The sequence below is a fragment of the Lates calcarifer genome, linkage group LG4 (genome assembly GCF_001640805.2).
Source record: "Lates calcarifer isolate ASB-BC8 linkage group LG4, TLL_Latcal_v3, whole genome shotgun sequence".
Taxonomy (NCBI): domain Eukaryota; kingdom Metazoa; phylum Chordata; class Actinopteri; family Centropomidae; genus Lates; species Lates calcarifer.
In genome coordinates, this window is record NC_066836.1 from 3,951,950 (window position 1) to 3,970,157 (window position 18,208).

General features: G+C 39.1%; 1 protein-coding gene across 2 annotated transcripts; it reads left to right on the plus strand.

Moving 5' to 3' along the window:
* Positions 1–64: 64 nt before the first annotated feature.
* On the plus strand, positions 65–18,006 carry LOC108880961 (ABC transporter F family member 4). 2 transcript variants are annotated; one of them, XM_018672721.2, is made up of 16 exons: positions 65–134; positions 2,698–2,851; positions 4,172–4,227; positions 6,111–6,283; positions 6,364–6,569; positions 8,073–8,282; positions 9,459–9,569; positions 9,820–9,910; positions 12,106–12,173; positions 12,323–12,392; positions 13,278–13,961; positions 14,054–14,216; positions 14,302–14,669; positions 14,988–15,061; positions 15,243–15,287; positions 16,044–18,006. In XM_018672721.2, the coding sequence occupies exons 1-15, from the start codon at positions 79–81 to the stop codon at positions 15,279–15,281; spliced, it is 2,523 nt and encodes an 840-aa protein (XP_018528237.1). In that variant the 5' UTR covers positions 65–78; the 3' UTR covers positions 15,282–15,287; positions 16,044–18,006. The 2 variants fall into 2 exon arrangements, with proteins under 2 accessions (XP_018528237.1, XP_018528238.1); XM_018672722.2 differs by having other exon boundaries at positions 14,057–14,216.
* Positions 18,007–18,208: the final 202 nt, after the last annotated feature.

An 18,208-nucleotide genomic window follows, 5' to 3' on the forward strand; every position in this document is an offset into this window, starting at 1 on the left:
TTAAAACTGGATAAGAAGCCAATTTTGTCGCTTGTAGCGAGCACAACGTTTACGCTTGCGCAAAGGAGACATGACGTCATGGAGAGGCGACCAAATGGAACGGACTGTTACCATGGTGAAACATATTTCCCCAGGTTTGAAAATCACTCGAAACGTAATAACCGTTAACAACCGTTAACTGTTAGCTACAAATGTAGTGTAAATATGTTTCTCTTTACCTAATTCTGAACCAAATTTTATCCCAGCCAGTCTTCTTTTCTTATAGTTAATCTAATCTCAATTGTTATTTTTGGCTAACCAAGCTAACCAAGACCGAAACCGCGGACAGGGGGCGCTACAGGAAAGGTTTATCTGCCAAGGGGGGCAGACTTAGACCAAAGATGCTCTATGACAATAGACAATGGACAATTAACTGTAGACAGTTTTATTTTGAAGGCTGAATTGCTTGAAATCCGCTATCCGTGATATTATTTTGGTACCTTGACACAGGAGGTAAACGGTTAAATACCACTCGTTTAACGGGTATATACGTTACTTCAGTCTATATCTTGCATTTCCTGATGATTGTCATTACAACAGAGGTCCCCCGCTTGTGGTTGTGTGACCGCGGTAGGGAGGGGGGGGCACCAGCTGAGCCGAGCAGCGGTGACCGCAGGCTGGAGCGTTGGCAGAGGAGCCAGCTGGCACTCCGCTGAAAACCAGGAATTTCGCTCCCTTGACGCAACGGACTGTACAGATGCAAAACTGCATCAAGCCATCCAAAAGTAATCAGAAGGAGACCGGAAATAGGTCGAATTAATCAAGAAATAAAAGCTCAAATTGTACCCCTCATGGGAAATCAGGTATGCTGCAGCATTACGGGTTAGATTAAGAAAAATGCTAAACATGATGAACAAATGGTAATCATTCAGAGCATGTTATTTAGAAATGTTTAAGAAAATATGGGCTGTAACATTATGATGATTTGTACGATAATATATAAAATGAGACAAGACCTCTAGAGCTGCAACAATTAGTCGATTAGATGACTGACAGAAAAATAATTGGAAACCATTTTGATACTTTGGTATTTATTTATATATTTTTTTTAAATAAACATTCCTCAGTTTTAGTTGTTTTTTTAAGTCTTAGTAAAGTTAGTGTTTATCGGGCTGTGTGAAACTGACACAGGCATTTTTCACTGTTTGTGACATTAGAACAATTAATGGAGAAAATAATTGGCAGATTAATTGATAATGAGAATAACTGACAGCAGTAAGGGTCCACAGTAATAATATAGTAATAGTTTAACATTTATTTTCATGTCTTAGTTGGAGCTGCACAGAGACTGTAACAATCTAAGTAGCTGTTCCCTCAGTGTTTGCTTTTATTTTGAAAGTTAACAGCAGAAATCCTGTTGTCTGTAACTGTGACTCTTTTAAAGATGATGGAGAGATGGATGAATTGATGGAATGTACTGTATGATTGACAGTGGTTATTTAAAACACTTAAGAGTATATTAGGCAGAGAGAAAGAGGGAAAACTTGCTGCTGTCCCAGTGAATGGACTCTTTCCAACACTTTCATCATATGGGACCAATTTATTTCTCCTGACTTCTGTCTTTTCAAACAATTTGTCTCTATTTGAGAGATCCAAGCAGTCCAAACTGCAGTGGGACTCTCTGGGTCTGTAGGAGAGCCTCCCAGGCCGGTGTCACGGCCCAGGTCCAAGTTTCCAACAAACAAAGTGATGAAAGAGGTGGTGTGTGATTTATTATGAGCTTATTCACTGGCAGCGAGCAATACATGGAGGAATGCTGCCAGACATTGTTGTAGCTCCTTTAGAGGAGAAACAGTTGTTCATCCATTCTTTAAAACCACACATATCTAAACCTTATTAAAGCCAAACCAGGCATTTATTCATGGACTGATTAACGAGTCCTTGGCAGCCCATTTCTGCCAGAAAAAGAAAAGAAAAAAAATGTAATAGTAAATGGAGGTAAAGTCACAAATTATGATGTAATAAGTAAGAATTTTACTTTCTGTGTTAAAATTATGAGACTACGTTACAATTATAAGAGAGAAACCGGAGATTTTGACTTAAAGAGATTTAATATTTCATTATTTTAACTCTGAAAAGCAAAGGCAAAGGAAAAATAAACATGAATGAAAGTTTAATAATGATAAGAAGAGGAAATCAAAACTATGAGACACTTTCTAACTCCGAATTATGACTTATTAAGTCAAGTATGGGATTGTATGCAAAATATTCTACTTCTAAGTCACAATTTTAATAGTTTTTTAATAGTTTTGTATCAAAAAGTCAAAATAGTAAGTAGAAATTCACAGAAAATCTCATAATTTTGACTTAAAAAGTCAAAAACTCACAATTTCTCATAATAATTTGTCATAATTTTGACTCACCTTGTTTTCTGTTCCTAATCTTTAATTTCATTTTTATTGTTATTTTTATTTTTCCTTCATTGAGAAACATCATTAGCCCTTTATTAAACAAATAAACAGAGACATTCTTTTTAGAGTGTCCTGATTAAAGTCAGAAGATGCTTTTGTAGTCGTTGTCCACGCTGCCCCTAAAAAAAAAAACTCCATTTCCCATGCTGCCTTTCGAAGGGGGGCGTCGTCTGCGCACATGGGCGCACGCAGAATAGCAAGCATGAAGTGAACTGTTAATAACTCGTCAATAATATTTCCACTTTAGGTTTTTTTATCCCGTTTCCCAGTCGTGTCAGTCGGTCCAGTCGGACGGTATGGCCGCGGAGGACGACGACGCTCTGCTGCTTTTAATCTACCGGCACCTGAAGGTGAACGGCTACAAGAAAGCTGCCAAGGTGCTGGAGAAACATGTTACACAGGTGAGAAGTTTGGTCCGATTCGTCAGTGTTTGCAGTCTGGTTCAGTGTAGAACCGACCTGACTGGGTCCTGCCTCGCTGCTTTTTATTAAATCTGATTATTTTGATGATTTTATTCTCATTTCTCGGGCGGACATGCGTGCTACGCTCGTTATATAAGAACCTGGATTAAATATAAATAAGATTTGAGTGTGTTTTGCCTCGGTGTTGCTGCACGTCCCTCGGCTCTCTAAGTGTGTGTGTGAAAGCACATGGCTCCTTGTTCAGGCCTCCAGGAGGAAAAGAACATAATGTTACAGGAGCTGCATGGCTGTAAAAACAGCCCTGCTGCAGGCCTGCTGCTGCTGCACTCTGACACTCCATTCAAAACCTCCTTACATTTTTGTGGTATTTAATCATTACAGCTGTTCATTATGATTTTAATGTCCCAGAACTGCAGGGATTAGTCGATTAATAAATGAATTGATGAACAGGAAATTAATCGGCAGTCATTTTGATAATTGATTAATCAGTTTAAGTCACTTTTTAAATGGCTCCAGGTTCTTAAATGTGAGGATTTGCCCACTTTTCCTCATGTTACATTAAAGTAAACTGGAATATTTTTGTATGTTGTACTGTTGGTTGACATTTGATGGCTACTTTGATCTTGTCACGACAGAAGTTTTTGTTTTTTTTCACTGTAAAGCTCTTAATTTATTAATTATTTACCGAAAAGAATCATTAGTTACATCGCTAAATGTCCAACCAGGCAATTTTTAATATATTCCATTAATTCTGCCACATTTAAATAAAACCACATTTAAAATTGTTGCTGTTTTTTCAGTAATACTCCCAACCCATTGTATTTTTCCTACAGTTACTTGCACAAAGATTACAAATGTGTCGTAAAGTTGAAATTTGAGCTGTGGTCAGTTACAAGTTTCAGGTTTCAGGCTCATCTGCTAAAAATGTTATGGTCAAAAGTCGCTGACAGAAGTTTTAGGATTGAGAAGAGTTGCCAAATATTCTAAAAATTCAAGCCTACCGTCACCCTCGGGATATTTCTCCCACATATTGTGAGCATCATTGACTCCCTCACACACTCTCAAACGGCTGGTTTTAGATGTTGCTGCATGGATTCATTTCCTGGAGCGTGTGGCATCAAAGTGAATATATTCCTGAAGCACAGGAAATTTGCTGTTTCCCTTTCACCTCTTTTTTTTTTTCCCTCCACTATCTCTGTAATCATAGTTGGGCTGCAGGAATATTGTCCAGCCACTTGATTCCAGCTGTAGCCTCAATGATAACCAGTCACCAATGTTTATATTTCTTTGTGTGTGTAGGTGGAGACACCAGAGGAGAGCTCAAACCTACATGATATCTACACAGGCTGGATGAAGTAAGTGCAACTTGTCTACATCAGACTGCTTGTTCTCACAGGGTCAGATTGTCAGATAAGTGTCTGACAACAGTATGGATAGGACTCATACAGAGATAGAGCTTTTTATTTAAGAGTAAGATCCTTTTTGTTTAGCTGGAAACATCACTGTGTATCACTGCCAGACTCCATTAACAAAAACAGTAATTTTACCGAGCAGAACACAGGAGGGGCTGGAACACTACTGCCTTGATTTGTGAGTTTCTTTGTGTTATTGTGTGACCTTAAGTGGTGGAAGAAGTATTCAGACTCTTTACTGAATTAAAAGTACCACACAACAACACAAACAGATTCCAGAAAGTCCTGTGTTCTGCTCTGTAAAATTACTGTTTTTGTCAATGGAGTCTGGCAGTGAAACACGCCGATGATTCAGGCTAAACAAAAAGGTTCTTACTGGCTGTGTGAACATAATGTGACTAGTAGTGGGTGTGTGTGTGTGTGTGTGTGTGTGTGTGTGTGTGTGTGTGTGTGTGTGTGTGTGTGTGTCTGGCCCTTCTACCCACTGTATTCTGGGATTGGCTTCAAACCCGTGTCACCGTGAAAAGGATTAAATGGGCAGCAGTTAAATGACTGAATGAATGATGTCAGCTTTTGTCAATGATTTTCCAGTGTGATTCTTGCAGTGAAGTAAATCAAACCTAAACCAGTCGGTGTAAATATTTATCACATTGGCCTGAACATCAGACAAATCCCTTTTTACTAAACGCTGTTCTTGGAAAAAGACTTTTTTAAAGATTGATTAAACTAGTCTAGGTTGTTTTCTCGTTAGAAAAAGTTCCCTGAGAGACTTATTATTCATTTCTCACCTGCCTTTTCTGAGAGTGAACACTAAACCTTAAGACTGGAGATCCTGTGTTCGTGAAGCTTGTCCGAGTGTGTTTTCAGGTTGATTCTCCCCTTGTTGCTAATAAGTCACTGTCTCACACATTCCCCTGTCAGAATAATTTCTTCTGCCTGCTCAGACTTTTCTTTTCAGAGCTGCTCATCATGACATTCACAGACTCTTGGTTGTTTGACTGATCCCTGTTCTGTTTCTGTGGTAAACATGTCGGGAGACACTTTGAACTCGTTGCCACTGGTCAGGAATGTTTTTCCTTCAAAACATGTTAAGTGAGAGTGAACCATCAGAAACTCCTGCAGGTTAAACTCTGCTTCTTAAACACCGTTTTTGTGACAAGAATTGCACAAGATGTTTGAAACATCCCTTTGAGATTCAGCTCCATGTTGACATGGTTGCATCACATCAGTTCTGAGGACGTGTCAGCTGCACGTTCGTGCTGCCAATCTCCTGTTTTATCACGTCCCAAAGGTTTTTTTTTAATTGGATTCAGATGTGGAGACTGAAGTACACTGGAGCCATTGTCATGTTCATGAACCCAGTTTCAGTTGGCTTTTGTTTTGAGACATGGTGCATTAACACGCCATTAGAAGATGGTAAACATCTTCTAATGGCGTGTAGAGGGACACACAAGATCAGCAGCAATGCTCAGATAGACTGTGATATTTAAACATTGATTGATTGGTATTGATTGGTGTGACTCGGTAGAAATCCTCCTTGCTCCATGCTTCAACTGTCAGTTCAGTGTTCAGTGTAACTGCATGAATATACAGGTGTACAGGTGTTCCTAATAAACTGCTCAGTGAGTGTATGCTATGCTAACAGGAAGTTAAGCAGCAGCTTTAAACTTAAGCTTAAGCTTACAGCAAAACTGATTATTTATTGTTGTTTTCCAAGCTGTGTGACGATCACACAGTTTTTTTTCTCCTCCATGTCCTTTGTGCATTGCATTGTGGGAGAATGGCATACTTAACACACATTTTGTGTGTGTGTTTTTGTGTTGTAGGCTTTGCTCTCTGGCCCAACACACCAAGCAGGAGACAGACGACTCCGACATGTTAAAGAAGAGCAGCATCAAACCTGAACCTGCCACCAGCGAAGAAGAAGAAGAAGAGGGCGTAGACACCAAACTGTCCAACGCAGCACAGGAAGATGATGAGGATACCAAGCCTCCACCTGGTAAAACTTTATTTATTTATCTGTTTATCCTCTGGTATCAGAGAATATTAAACATTATATATTCTGCTCTCCTCTGTCAGAGTCCAAGGTGGATGGTGAGGAGTCCTCTGGTCCAGAGCTCACCTGCTCAGGTAAAGACGCTGAGTCCGTCTCTGAGCAGCTGCTCGACGCTGCAGGTGAAACCAAAGCAACAGACAAGGACAGCGACAAGGACTCTTCTGACAGTGAAGAGGAAGACAAGAAGAAGAAGAAGAAGGAGGAGGAGGAAACAAAAATGGAGGAAGAGGTGAGCAGAGATGAGCGTCTCCAATATCTTTAAAAAAAGTTTTACTCCATCTCCCCCACTGATCCCCTTTACTTTCCCACCCCCGCTGTTTATTGCTCTTTCCATCCGTGCGCTTCTTGCGTCGTCCTTTTGTGCAGCTGTTTACCGCCGTTGCCAGGAGATGAGATCGGCACCTGTAGTGATGTATGTGGGAAAAATGGAGAACAATGACTGGCCGGTCATGGCCGAGTCTGCAGCAGTAAAAACGAGCATCCATCATCTGCTGTCCTCACCGGGGAAAAATGTGTATTTTCTTGCTAATGTAGCATACATGTGCTGCAGCGTGAGAGCAGGTGAGGTGAGGTTTTCGAGAGAAACTGTAAGCTGAATAATTGATTCATCAGTTTTCTTCCTGATATCTGAGTTTTTGACTGTTAATGAGATAAAACAAGCAATTTTATCTTCAGCTTTAGGAGATTATAGTTGGAAACTTTCACTATTTTCTGACATTTTATAGACAAGGTGATTAATCAAGAAAATAATCCACAGATTAACTGATAATAAAAATAATCAGGGACACTGAAAGAAACTAAAAAGAAGAGACAAGTCAGGTTTTGATCTATTGAATTTTAACGAGTCCTGGACACTGCCACAGCGGGAGGAAACCGCTGTCATCATGATGAGACACACACATAACTGTTGTCCAGTGACTGTAATAATGTGCTGATAGATGAACAGTAGCTGCAGTGTTATTATATGCTTCTGAAACACACACACACACATGTCTACTCGTCTGTTAGTTTGCTCTGTTGTTATCTGAAGAGTGTGTGTCTGTCTGAGTCTCTGTTCCTTTGTGTTGGCTCAGTGATGCAGTAGATAATGCTGTTTGGACAGAAACTGTGTGTGTGTGACAGAGTGATAATCTTCTGAGACAAATTGTGTGAGCGTGAGTGTGTGTGTCATTGTGTTAATGGCTCGTTGTGGTTTTGTTTACAACCGCTGGAAACTCTGATTACTCTGCTTCGTGTCTGACGGTAGAAGAGTTGTGGTTTTTAACAGATCTCTCTCTCTTTCGGCTCAATTACAGCAACAACACGACACTGATTTCTAACACAACAAAGATGTTTCTGCTGAACAGAATTAAAAGCAGACAAGAGTTTGGGTTTTAGTTTCTCCGGTTGTTTTACCTCCAGCTTGTCAAATTAAGTTGATAAACTCTGCCAAACGGTAAACTGTAGTTTCAGGATTTTCATTCGGGCGTCACGGCTTCAGTCCACCACTTTGGTTCAGGCTCAGATATTTCACCAAATATTCGATGAATTTTGATGAAACTTGGGACAGACATTCATGGTTCCCAGAGGATTAATCCTGCAAATCCCACTAGAGTTGTGTCTGCTTTGAGAACACATACAGACTGAAAAACCATCAGATTTTTGTGACCACTGTGAAAGAAGAAAACGGAGCGGGGACATATCTGTTAGCCTCGTTAGCAGCTCTGAGTGCCTACTTGTACATATTTTTCAGTCCGCTCCCGTCGGAGCAGCTGCCAAGGCAACAAACGGGGCAGAAAGCTCCGGCTCGGATTCCTCTGACTGTGAGGAAGTGGCTGAACCCACAGAGGGCGACTCCGACACCCGGGCTGCCTCCGATCAGACTGAGGATCAACCCCAGGCCTCCAGCTCAGGAGGGGAGAGCAGTAAGGAGCATGAAGAGGCCGGTGATGAGCCCACACAGGTTAGTGACCCGAGGCTCAATCTCAAGTATGTGGTTGTGCAAGTTCCTTCCTCCCGTTTACATAAAAACATTTTTTTATCAGGTTTGGCAGTTTATAATTCTCAGTAAAATCCTCCTGCTGTACCTGCCGAAGGGAAAGAACCTTTAGATCAGATGTTTTCTCTGCTCTCAGCCCTGATACTCAAATATGTTTGACATCTGTCCTACAACATCTCGTCTTAAACTCCCACCTGCTCTTTACATTCTCGTCCTTACTCCACCAAACCGTGTTGAAGGGAGAAGAAAATGAGCAGAACTGTTAATCAGGTTTAACCACAACTCATAAAAACAGGAGTAGCTGTTGATTCTTGGCTTGGCCGAGCCTCCGTTTCCTCAGTTCACCCTCTGCACATCTGAAACTTATTTTGCGGACTGATTGCGACTGGCTGAGGTGCATTGTTTTGTGCTTGAGTTTCCAGTAGGAAACACTGCATGCAGCTTTTCTCTGCTGACTCATGAGCTTTGTGAGGCTGCTCTGGCATGTGAACGTTTGGGATTAAATGTCACCGTACCTTGTCACTTGTCTTCAAGACTTTTTTAAGCTGCTGTGGATATGAGAGAATAATTCTCCAACAGGAACAGAAACTTTATTTAAACCTCTGCACATTCATTTAAAAAAAGATTTTAACACTGAAGGTGTGGCTCAATGGATGGAAGTGTCAATCGTTCCGCTGCTTTTAGTCCAGACTGAAATATTTCAACAACTATTTAATGATTGCTATGAAACTTTTACAGACTTTGTGGCCACATTGTCACATATCCAGTGAAATATTTCAGCGTCTAACAGATGGACTGGCACAAAACTTTGTACAGACTTTGTCTGCAACATGTCTGATCATCCAGATCTCAGCAATGTACAAAGTTAGGAATTAGAAATGGTTGTTGTAATAAGCGAGAATTCTTCTGAAAACTTTTTGTGTTGCCAACATAAATGGATGGTGTTTTATTCATCGTGAAGGGAAAATGCTAAATTACAGATAAGAACAAAACAAAACAAACAACATGAGGTAGTTTAGAAACTAGAAACTAAAACGAAGTAGCACTTTACTCTAAATATATATCTATAATTTAATGTCTGTTATTTCAGTGTCATCCAGGCGTCATTAGTCCTTATTCTTCCCTGTTCTCCTTCCTCAGGAGGCAGAAACTGTCATGGACGCCTCTAATGCTGCAGATGAAACCTCTGCATCAGAGCAGACAGCTGTCAATCAAACAGAGGCCACAGAGGAGGAGGGCAGCGCTGCAGAGGTGCAGTATCAGCTGCTGTTTATATGTTTGTTGATACAAATGCAGACGAAGATTTAATTAATTAGTTAAGAGTCAGGGAACTCTGGTCTCTGGTTTTCATTTTTCTTTCTTTCACGTTCACACTGACTAGAAAAGATCTGATCTGTGTCATAGATGAAAGAAAAACACAAGAAGCAACAAAAACTCAACCTAGAAACTTCTTCATGTCTGGTGTTGGAGGTTGTTGTTGACCTGTTGATTCCCCCTGCAGAAGTGCACCCAGGCCGAGCCCACCAGCTCAGACCTGACGGCCGAGGAGACCAACGAGCAGCCGGCAGAGAGCGAAGCCCCGCCCCCCTCAGGTACGAGCAGCCAATAGACGCTCGATGACCAGGATGTTCTTTTACCTGTTATGCGTGGCATCCTCTCTGTCTCTTTCTCACCACGTTGACAAGAGTCACAAGCTGTTGTGAAGAAGCTGCTCGGAGGCCGCGGCGGTCGACAGGTTTCACCGGCTGTTTCTCTTCATCACAGCAGATTTCAAAGCCGCTGATGAAAGACGGCATGAGAGAGTTTAGATTTTTTAAATGATTACCTGTGGCTGCAATAAGTTTAAAAGTCACGGCAGGTTGTGGATTTTAGGAAAATAAAATAAGACCTCGAGTTTTATTTAGATAAAGCCAGTGTTAAAGGGCTTTTCCTTTATCAATGAATCTATATTATTATTTTTTAGGTCCATAAAAAAGATAAAATCATCACATGAGGCAAAGAAAAGCAGCTTAAACAGAGACTTAAATGATTCACTGATTATCAGAGAAGCTGTAGATGTTTTTGTTGAGTGGCTTGTCCTTAATATTTGCATTATTATTGTCTGTATTTTTATTAATTAACTGACTCTTGACTCGTTTGATGGAGACCTAAAGTTCAGAGGAAAAGTCTGAACTTGTAAAAATTAAGGATTTGAAGGATTTCATTTTTATCATAAGCAAACATAAAAAAAAAAAAACCATGACCTCGCTTTGTGTCCTAATCCAAAATATCTGTTTTTAATTTGATGTCTTCCCTCGCCCCAATTCAGTGGAAATTCATTTGTACTCAGAATTTAAAGTTTCGACATTTCTTTCCAGAAACAGTGTCCTACTTCTGCACAGAACTCGATGAAAACGTCTTTAAACTGAAAAAATAATTGCTGTGAAAACTGCTGACAGTGTGCACATGTGTGAGAAAATGTTTTATTTATTTAGAATATTTTTGTCATTTGGATGAACTGAAGTTAAGCTGTTTCCTGCGGCTTCATCGCTGCATTTAATTTTACACTGGACATATTTTTTCCATTTTATTTAGGAGGAAAAAGAGTAGTGCTTTATTTCCTTTTTGTTGGCAGCGTTGTGTATTAAGCTGCTTGAGCGCAGAACATTTGGATCATTTAATTTGCAGGAGAAAAAAAGAAGGGAACAGAGAAGAAGAAGGTAAGACTTAAAGTTGAAGATTTTACCTTGAGGCGCTCGGGAGTCGGAGCCAAAACTTGTAAAGATTTTTTTTTTTTTTTTTTTTTTTTTTGAAAGATTGCTGCCAAAGCTCAGAGAAACAGCTCCAGCAGCTCCGTTCAGAAGAGTTTTCCACAACGTCAGTCACTTGTTTGACTTCTCAAAGGGGTTTGTTAAGCTTGTCGGAGCTTGTTAAGGAAAGCGGAGCGATGACTAGTCTGAGAATTACAGTCATCTGGAACGCAGTCACCTCATTTACCAAAAATTCATGACTTTGCTGCAGAAACTAAAGCTGAGCGGACGTTTTAACATGTCAACATTAGTAATTGCTGGATTGCGTTGCAGTAATTGCTGGAACAGAGCCATCGCTGAATCACTGAATCGTTCCACCTGTGCTTTTGTTGCTGTGATGAGTTTTAATGTGGAAAAAAAAAAAAAAGAAGTCAGATTCACATGGGAGCAATAAGAATATAAGAGCTCTGTGATGCAGCGAGGCGATCGAAGCTCAGGTTAGAAAGATCTCCTCAGAAAGAAAAATGTAAAGTAAGAGATGGACAGACTTCAAACGACTCAGGTTCAGTGTCTTTACATGGGTAAAAGTTTTTTCTTCAGCCGTCAAACCGTCCTTGTTGTAGTTACAGGTTTCAATTTGGGTGTTCGTTTGTTGTGTTTTTTTAATTTGTGGTTTCAGGAGTTTATTGTTACTTTTTTGGACCATGTTGGAAATGAGTGTTTCCTCTTTTTCCTTTTTCATCCACAAATAAATCATATCATAGCACACAGCCGTAAACAGCTGCTAGCGTGGCTCTAAACTCTTACTCTTGTTTATTTTCACCGAATTCAATGAGAAACATTTGTGAAAAGACTCGTGCATGTTCTCAATAGTTTTATTCAGCTTGGCCTCATTTTGTTGCAGATTTTCCCAGTGTTGTCACTGCACTGTGAAAGTTTGGATTAATGATCAGCACATCTTCAGTGTCTCTAAATGTCATGTTTGGTGAATTCCTGAGTCAAAAATGATACTGTAGACTTTAGAGTTTATAATGCAGCCGTGTTTTCATCTTTTCCAGACCTTGACTCTGAAAAACCAAAAGAAGAAGAGGATGATGTAGAGGAGGAGGAGGAGGAGGAGGAGAAGGTACCAGGAGTCTTTTAAAGGGACTAATGTTCGGTTGGATGTGAACTAATCCAATGAAACATTACAGAGCTGTCAGGTCTGTTCTAAGAGCAGGGAGATAACAAGAATATAAACAGTAACTGGTCAGTATGTATTGTGTGTTTACTCAGGTCAGTGAGAACCAGACGGAGGTGTCGACAGCACCAGGTGACACTGATGACCCCCCCGTCACCGACACTGGTAACACAGTTAATGTCTAAAACATGTTAATATAACAACCAGCTTTTTAACATAATCTTATGATAGTATCGGCCACATGTGGAGGAGATGATCTGAGGAAACCTTGAACGCTGATTTCCCAAAGCTGCTTCAGCTCCTTCACATTTTAAGTGAAGTAGTTCAAACTGATACTGATATATGTAGAATGCAAAGACAAACATGTTAATATGAAAAAACCTGCTAATTAATGAGCTAATTGGCTTAATTAGGAAGAAACTGATTAAAACATTAATTTAACTGATTAGATTTTGTTGTGACTTGATGCATGAATTTCCATATTAATGAGGTAAAACTGATTTTTACATTTATTTTTAAACTTCCTGGGTGAAATGACGCAGTGGACACATACAACAGCAACAGATACAACAGATTCTGTGTCGTTCTTGATGTCAAATTAGTGGTATTGTTGAGCATACGTGTCCTTTTGTCATGGAAGTCACGGCAGGACATAACAAATCTCTTAATATTTATCAATAATCTAAACCAATTTTACTGTTGTACCTGTGGTTGATCTTGCAGATTTATTACTTGAGAATGATTCTTTAAACTTGGTCATGATATTGCATTTGTCACGATCATTTATATTTCTATGTAATAGAAATGTAAATAAAGTCTCATTACTAGTTGATGAAGACACCCTGAATATAAAAGCATGATGCACTAGAGAGGAGCTGAGCCACATATTTTAGCTTTGGTTGGACTGTCTGTGTTTTTGAAAGTTAGAAAGTCTATTTCTGCAACACTGACAACACTAGAAACGTCCTTTACATTCATACACACTGTGTGTTTTCAGAAACAGTCAGAGAAAGAAAAAAATGTTCCTTTTGTTTTCCTGTTCTGTTGTAGAAAAGGCGACGGTGGCGGCTGCAGCAGATCAAACCGACCCAGACGACTCCATCATCCTCAACATTCAAGTCGACGACAGCGAAGCAGCCGAGCGAGAAACCAGCCGGCTGCTCCCCATGGAGGCTGAGTCCTGCGAGGAGGCGAGAACTCCCAAGAAAAAGAAGAAGAAAAACAAAAAGGAAACAGAAACAGCAGAAACAGCAACCACAGATACATCCACCACAGAAACACTCAGTGACACTCCTCTTACCTCCAAGTCTGCCAAAAAGAAAAAGCGAGACAAAAAGAGAAAAGAGGAGGAGGAGCAGCAGCAGCAGCAGCAGCAGGAGGAGGAGGAGGAGGAGGAGGTGTCTCAGGTAACTCCATCAGAGAAGAAGGCTAAGAAAAGGAAAAGGGAAAGAGAAGAGGTGGAAGAGAAAGACGAGGAAACTCCTGCCGCTCCTTCAGAAAATAAAATTAAAAAGAAGAAGAAGAAGGTTAAAGATGTGGAAGAGGAGGAGAGAGAGGCAGGAGGAGCAGTAGAGGAGGAGGAGGAGAAGGTGGAGAATCCTGAGATAACAGAGGAGAAAAAGAAGAAGAAGAAAAAGAGGAAAAAGGATGGAGGACTGGAGAAGGAGGTGGCACAGTCTGATGAAACGCCAGCAGGGGGCGACAAAGACACAGAAAATAAACCAAATGCAACAGGTAGAAAGAAAAGTCAAAAAATCTGTTTCCTCTTTTACCAGAAATTAGCTGATGTGTTTAGTGATTTATACATTTTCTCCTTTTTGTTCCAGCAGATGGAGACTCCTCTCTGATCTCCTCAACCAAAAAGAAACGTCTCAGGAAGAAACTCAGCCTGAAGAAGAGACTGAAGCTCAGGAAAGACGAGATGAAGATGAAGAAGAGGAAGAACAGCAAATTCCCTGCAGGACAGACTGAGACCACAGGCAGAAAGAAGTGAGTAGACATTTTTTAGACAGTTATTGTTGTTTTTGTGGTTTAAAAAATGCAGACTGTGTATTAATAAGTTCACATTTTTCAGACAAAAACAGATGGAAGAAGTAGCGGAGGAGACGCCTCAGCGAAAACCAACCAAACGACCCAACCCCGCTCGAACCCTGGAGTACAACGACACGCCAAAGAAGAAAATTAAAACGGAGCAGGAGGAGAATTCCTCAAAGGAAAACCAACCTCCAAAGACGAAACCAAAGAAGAAGAAGAAGAAGAAGAAGGGACAGGTGGAGGAGGGGGGTGAAAGCAGTGCGGTGAGCGACCTGAGCTCCGAGCATCTTGAAGTGGTCTCGTCGAAGAAGAAGAAAAAGAAGAGGATGAAGGTTGATGGAGGCGAGGAGATGACAGGAAATTCAACTCCAGTCCCTGCGAACGAGGACACACCCACAAAGAAGAAGAGTAAGAGGCTTCATGTTTCAGCTGCAGCTAATTTTTCAGAGCCCAGGAAGACTGTCTAAAAATCAAAGCTATAGCTTCATAAATTATTTAACTATTTTGAAATGTTTGACGTCATCTCCATCGTAGTTAAATGTTTCACTCATACATATTTTGGTCACAATTGTTAAATTACAAAATGTAAGAAATAAATCTGAAATTGGCTCCAAAAGTCAGGTATTTGTTGACTTTAACTTGAAGAGCTACAACACTGAGCTGCAGCCTCTAAAAAAACACACACAAACTTGACTTTGTACTGATTTTCATGTTTTATTTTTGCAGAGAAGAACAGGCTAAAGGAGAAACTTGAGGAGACAGAAGCTCCAGATGTTAAGACTCCTACAGCTGTTTCTACGGTACGACCAAACATTAATCTGACTCCCAGTAACAAAACTTACATGAGATGTTAAATCTGCAAATGTTTTTAAATCTTGTTTGATGAATATATTATTATTTTTATGATAAAATTTGACCATGAATAACTGCAAAAGCACTTTCTGCAAATGATTACAACATTTTTTGTCCTGATATTTCCAGAAAAAGAAAAGCTCCAAAAAGAAGATTTTCTCAGATTAAATCTGGGTAAGTAGCTACTCAAGGTTTTCACTACATTTATTTCCTTTCTTTCCAATATTTAAATCAGAATACCACCACCCGTTGTTGCCATGAGGTTGCTGGACAACCAGCCAAGAGATAGATTTTACACTTTGGGTTTTGTTTAAATAAAGATATAAAGTTATAATTAGTTCATTTTCAGACGTGCTGGAAGGTGGATTTTGTTAGCTTTGGGTTGCTAACTGGCTGCTGATTGTAGCTGCATATTTTATAGACACGAGTAAGTGTAAGAGTCCTTTACACTAGTATGGATGTTAAAGAGTACGTCCACTAGAGGGCAGCTCAGAGTCAAAAGTCAAAAAAACAACAAACATGGCGACGTCTGCGACATGTGGACGGAGCAAAAGCATCGAGTATTAATGAAGTATAATAGTATTGAGTACTGAGAACTGATATTCATGGATCATCTCTATGATTAAAAAACATTTGCAGAGATGAACGTTTTTTTAAGCTCAGCTCAAACTTTAGTGCTTCCTCAGGGAGTTTCTCTTCTCAGGAAATGGTTCACAATAAAAACAAAATCATAAAACCACAGTAAAGCACAATAGAAAATGTTAATGATCGCCTCAGAAGTCAAATAAAAAGTTAATACGGTTCAACTAAGGCAAAATAAAAAGTGTCTGTTAACATTAAAGCCTGTCCTTCATTCAATTTAAGCACTGGGCTCCATTTTGCTTTAGTGTTGACTAATGAGGGTTTTCTGATTTGTGTTTTTCTGATCAGATGTCAGTGGAGGGGGGATGATTGTATCTTGGACCTGAAAGACCCAGAATTAACAGGACAATCTGCATGACGTTAGTGCCTTTAACTCCTGATTCTTCAATTTGAGATGAAAGAATTTTCTCTTCTAAGAAACAGAGAGAGATTTCTGAGGGAACGTCAGTGTTTTCAGTCACATTTTACTTTTGTTTTTGGTCTAAAACTGTGAAAACTAAACTAACTATGGAAGCAGAATGGCCAAATTTAAAATTATTTTTTAATACCATTATATAAGATAAGAAAGGTTAAATTATCTCATTATCTCAAGAAATCTGCCTTTTATTTTCTTACATTAATGAGATAAATTACTCTTAATCTCTAAATAATGGCATTAAAAAATAATGGCAGTTCTGAGCCTCCATAACTAACTCATACACCTTCAGTTTCTACATATTTACAATTTACAATTCTTTATCAGATTGAAACTTTAATTATACAGCTTTTTTATGGCAGATCTGCTCTCAAGGTAAAATTTAACCAACATAACTGCGATATTTGAAATAATAATGAGAAATGAGAACTTCTCGTAGCCGTGACCTCCTTTTTTTCCTTTTCCTTTTTTTACTATTGTACCAAACATTAACAACATTTTTTTTTTTCCTTTCTCTTGACCTTGTATGCAATAATAATAAAAATAATAAAATAAATAAATAATATGAGTCACAGTTGAAGTGGGAATGGTGGAAATGTTAATATTGCATTTGGCCATCTTGAAATTTCAATCAGTTATTCAGTTCTAGTTGCACTCAGCTCTACATTGCTTCTCTATTAGTTTAATTATCGATTAATCAATCGACAGAGAATGAATCAGAAATTATTTTGATAATTGAGGTTTAACCGTCTGGGTGTTTAACTGTAATTTTTCAAGCAAAAAATTCAAACATTTGCTGGTTTAATGTGATAATTTGATGCTTTTCTTGGTTCTTTGGACTGTAGGTGAAATAAAATGAGCAGAACATGATCTCTGGCTTTGAGAAATTATAGTAAAACAACTTTTTTCCCCCAAAAGCAGCTGAACAAGAACTTCACCTTTAGACAAAATGGTTTAAATTGTTCAGATTTTGATTTAAATCAAGAACTATTTGATTAACTACAGTGCTGCAACTAATGATTATCTTTGCTATCAATCTGTTGATTGCTTTTTCTAAAAAGATAAAAGATATTTGATAATTTCATTTTCAAACTGAATATTTAGCAGTGAAGTGAAAACATTTGAAGGTCACATCTGATTAATCATATAAGAACTTAACAGATGATCAAAAGAAAATTTGGTTGCAAACATTTCTGATGAATTAAGACGTCCGAGCAGGAATTTGACTCTTGGATTTCAATTAGCTTGAAATAAGATGTTTAATAAATGTTGAGGTTCGATACTCAGCCTGACTTATTTCAGCTCTGCCTTAGAGAAACATTTGTATAATTAAAGCTACAATCTTCATCTCAGCAACAGTGATAGAAATTCTTACTTTCTTACCGTTGTCTTCCTGCCGGTTCGACAGATGAGCTTTGTGTCGGGAACAAGCTGTGAAACATTTCAGAACAGGTCGTGTTTGAGCAACAACGTCAGAGAATATTATGATGGGAGGATCTTCGTAGTTAGAGTCTATTTCTGAGCTTTTTTAGTTTTGTTGTTTCACTAACTCCTGTTGCATAAGATGTGATTTTCCTTTTCTTCCTCTGTCGGTCATAAAACTGTGAAGTTCTGTGTTTTTTTTATTTGGAAACTGTTTTGTTTACTGTGTTCTGTTGTTTGCACCATTTTTCTTAACAAATCCCATGAGCTATTAACTATGCACCTGATTAAATGTTGTTGTTAGAGGGGAGATATTTACACGTTTCACTACCTGGATGTTCCTGAGAAGCAACATGTTCACGTCTCTGTAGGACACAGAAAAAGAAAATAAATCAATCTCTCCAGCAGCTTTAATTTGACTGTTTTACTTTCATGCTGTTGCACTCACATCGTATAGGATTTACTGTAACTACCGAGTCTGATTAGAAATTAAACACAACTTTTATTTAGCAGTTTATTACAACCAACTAAAACAGCTCAAAGGAAAACTTTCTGTCTTTCATTAAAAGACAGAAACAGAAGTTTAGTACCTGGAGTTTTGTCCGGTCCTGAGAGG

Excerpts from the sequence above, each read along its gene's own strand:
- LOC108880961 (XM_018672721.2), top strand. The coding sequence starts at position 79 with ATGGAGAGGCGACCAAATGGAACGGACTGTTACCATGGTGAAACATAT. Across the intron at positions 2,852-4,171 it reads TGGAGAAACATGTTACACAG|GTGGAGACACCAGAGGAGAG; the intron begins GTGAGAAGTTTG and ends TTGTGTGTGTAG. Across the intron at positions 12,393-13,277 it reads CCCCCCCGTCACCGACACTG|AAAAGGCGACGGTGGCGGCT; the intron begins GTAACACAGTTA and ends GTTCTGTTGTAG.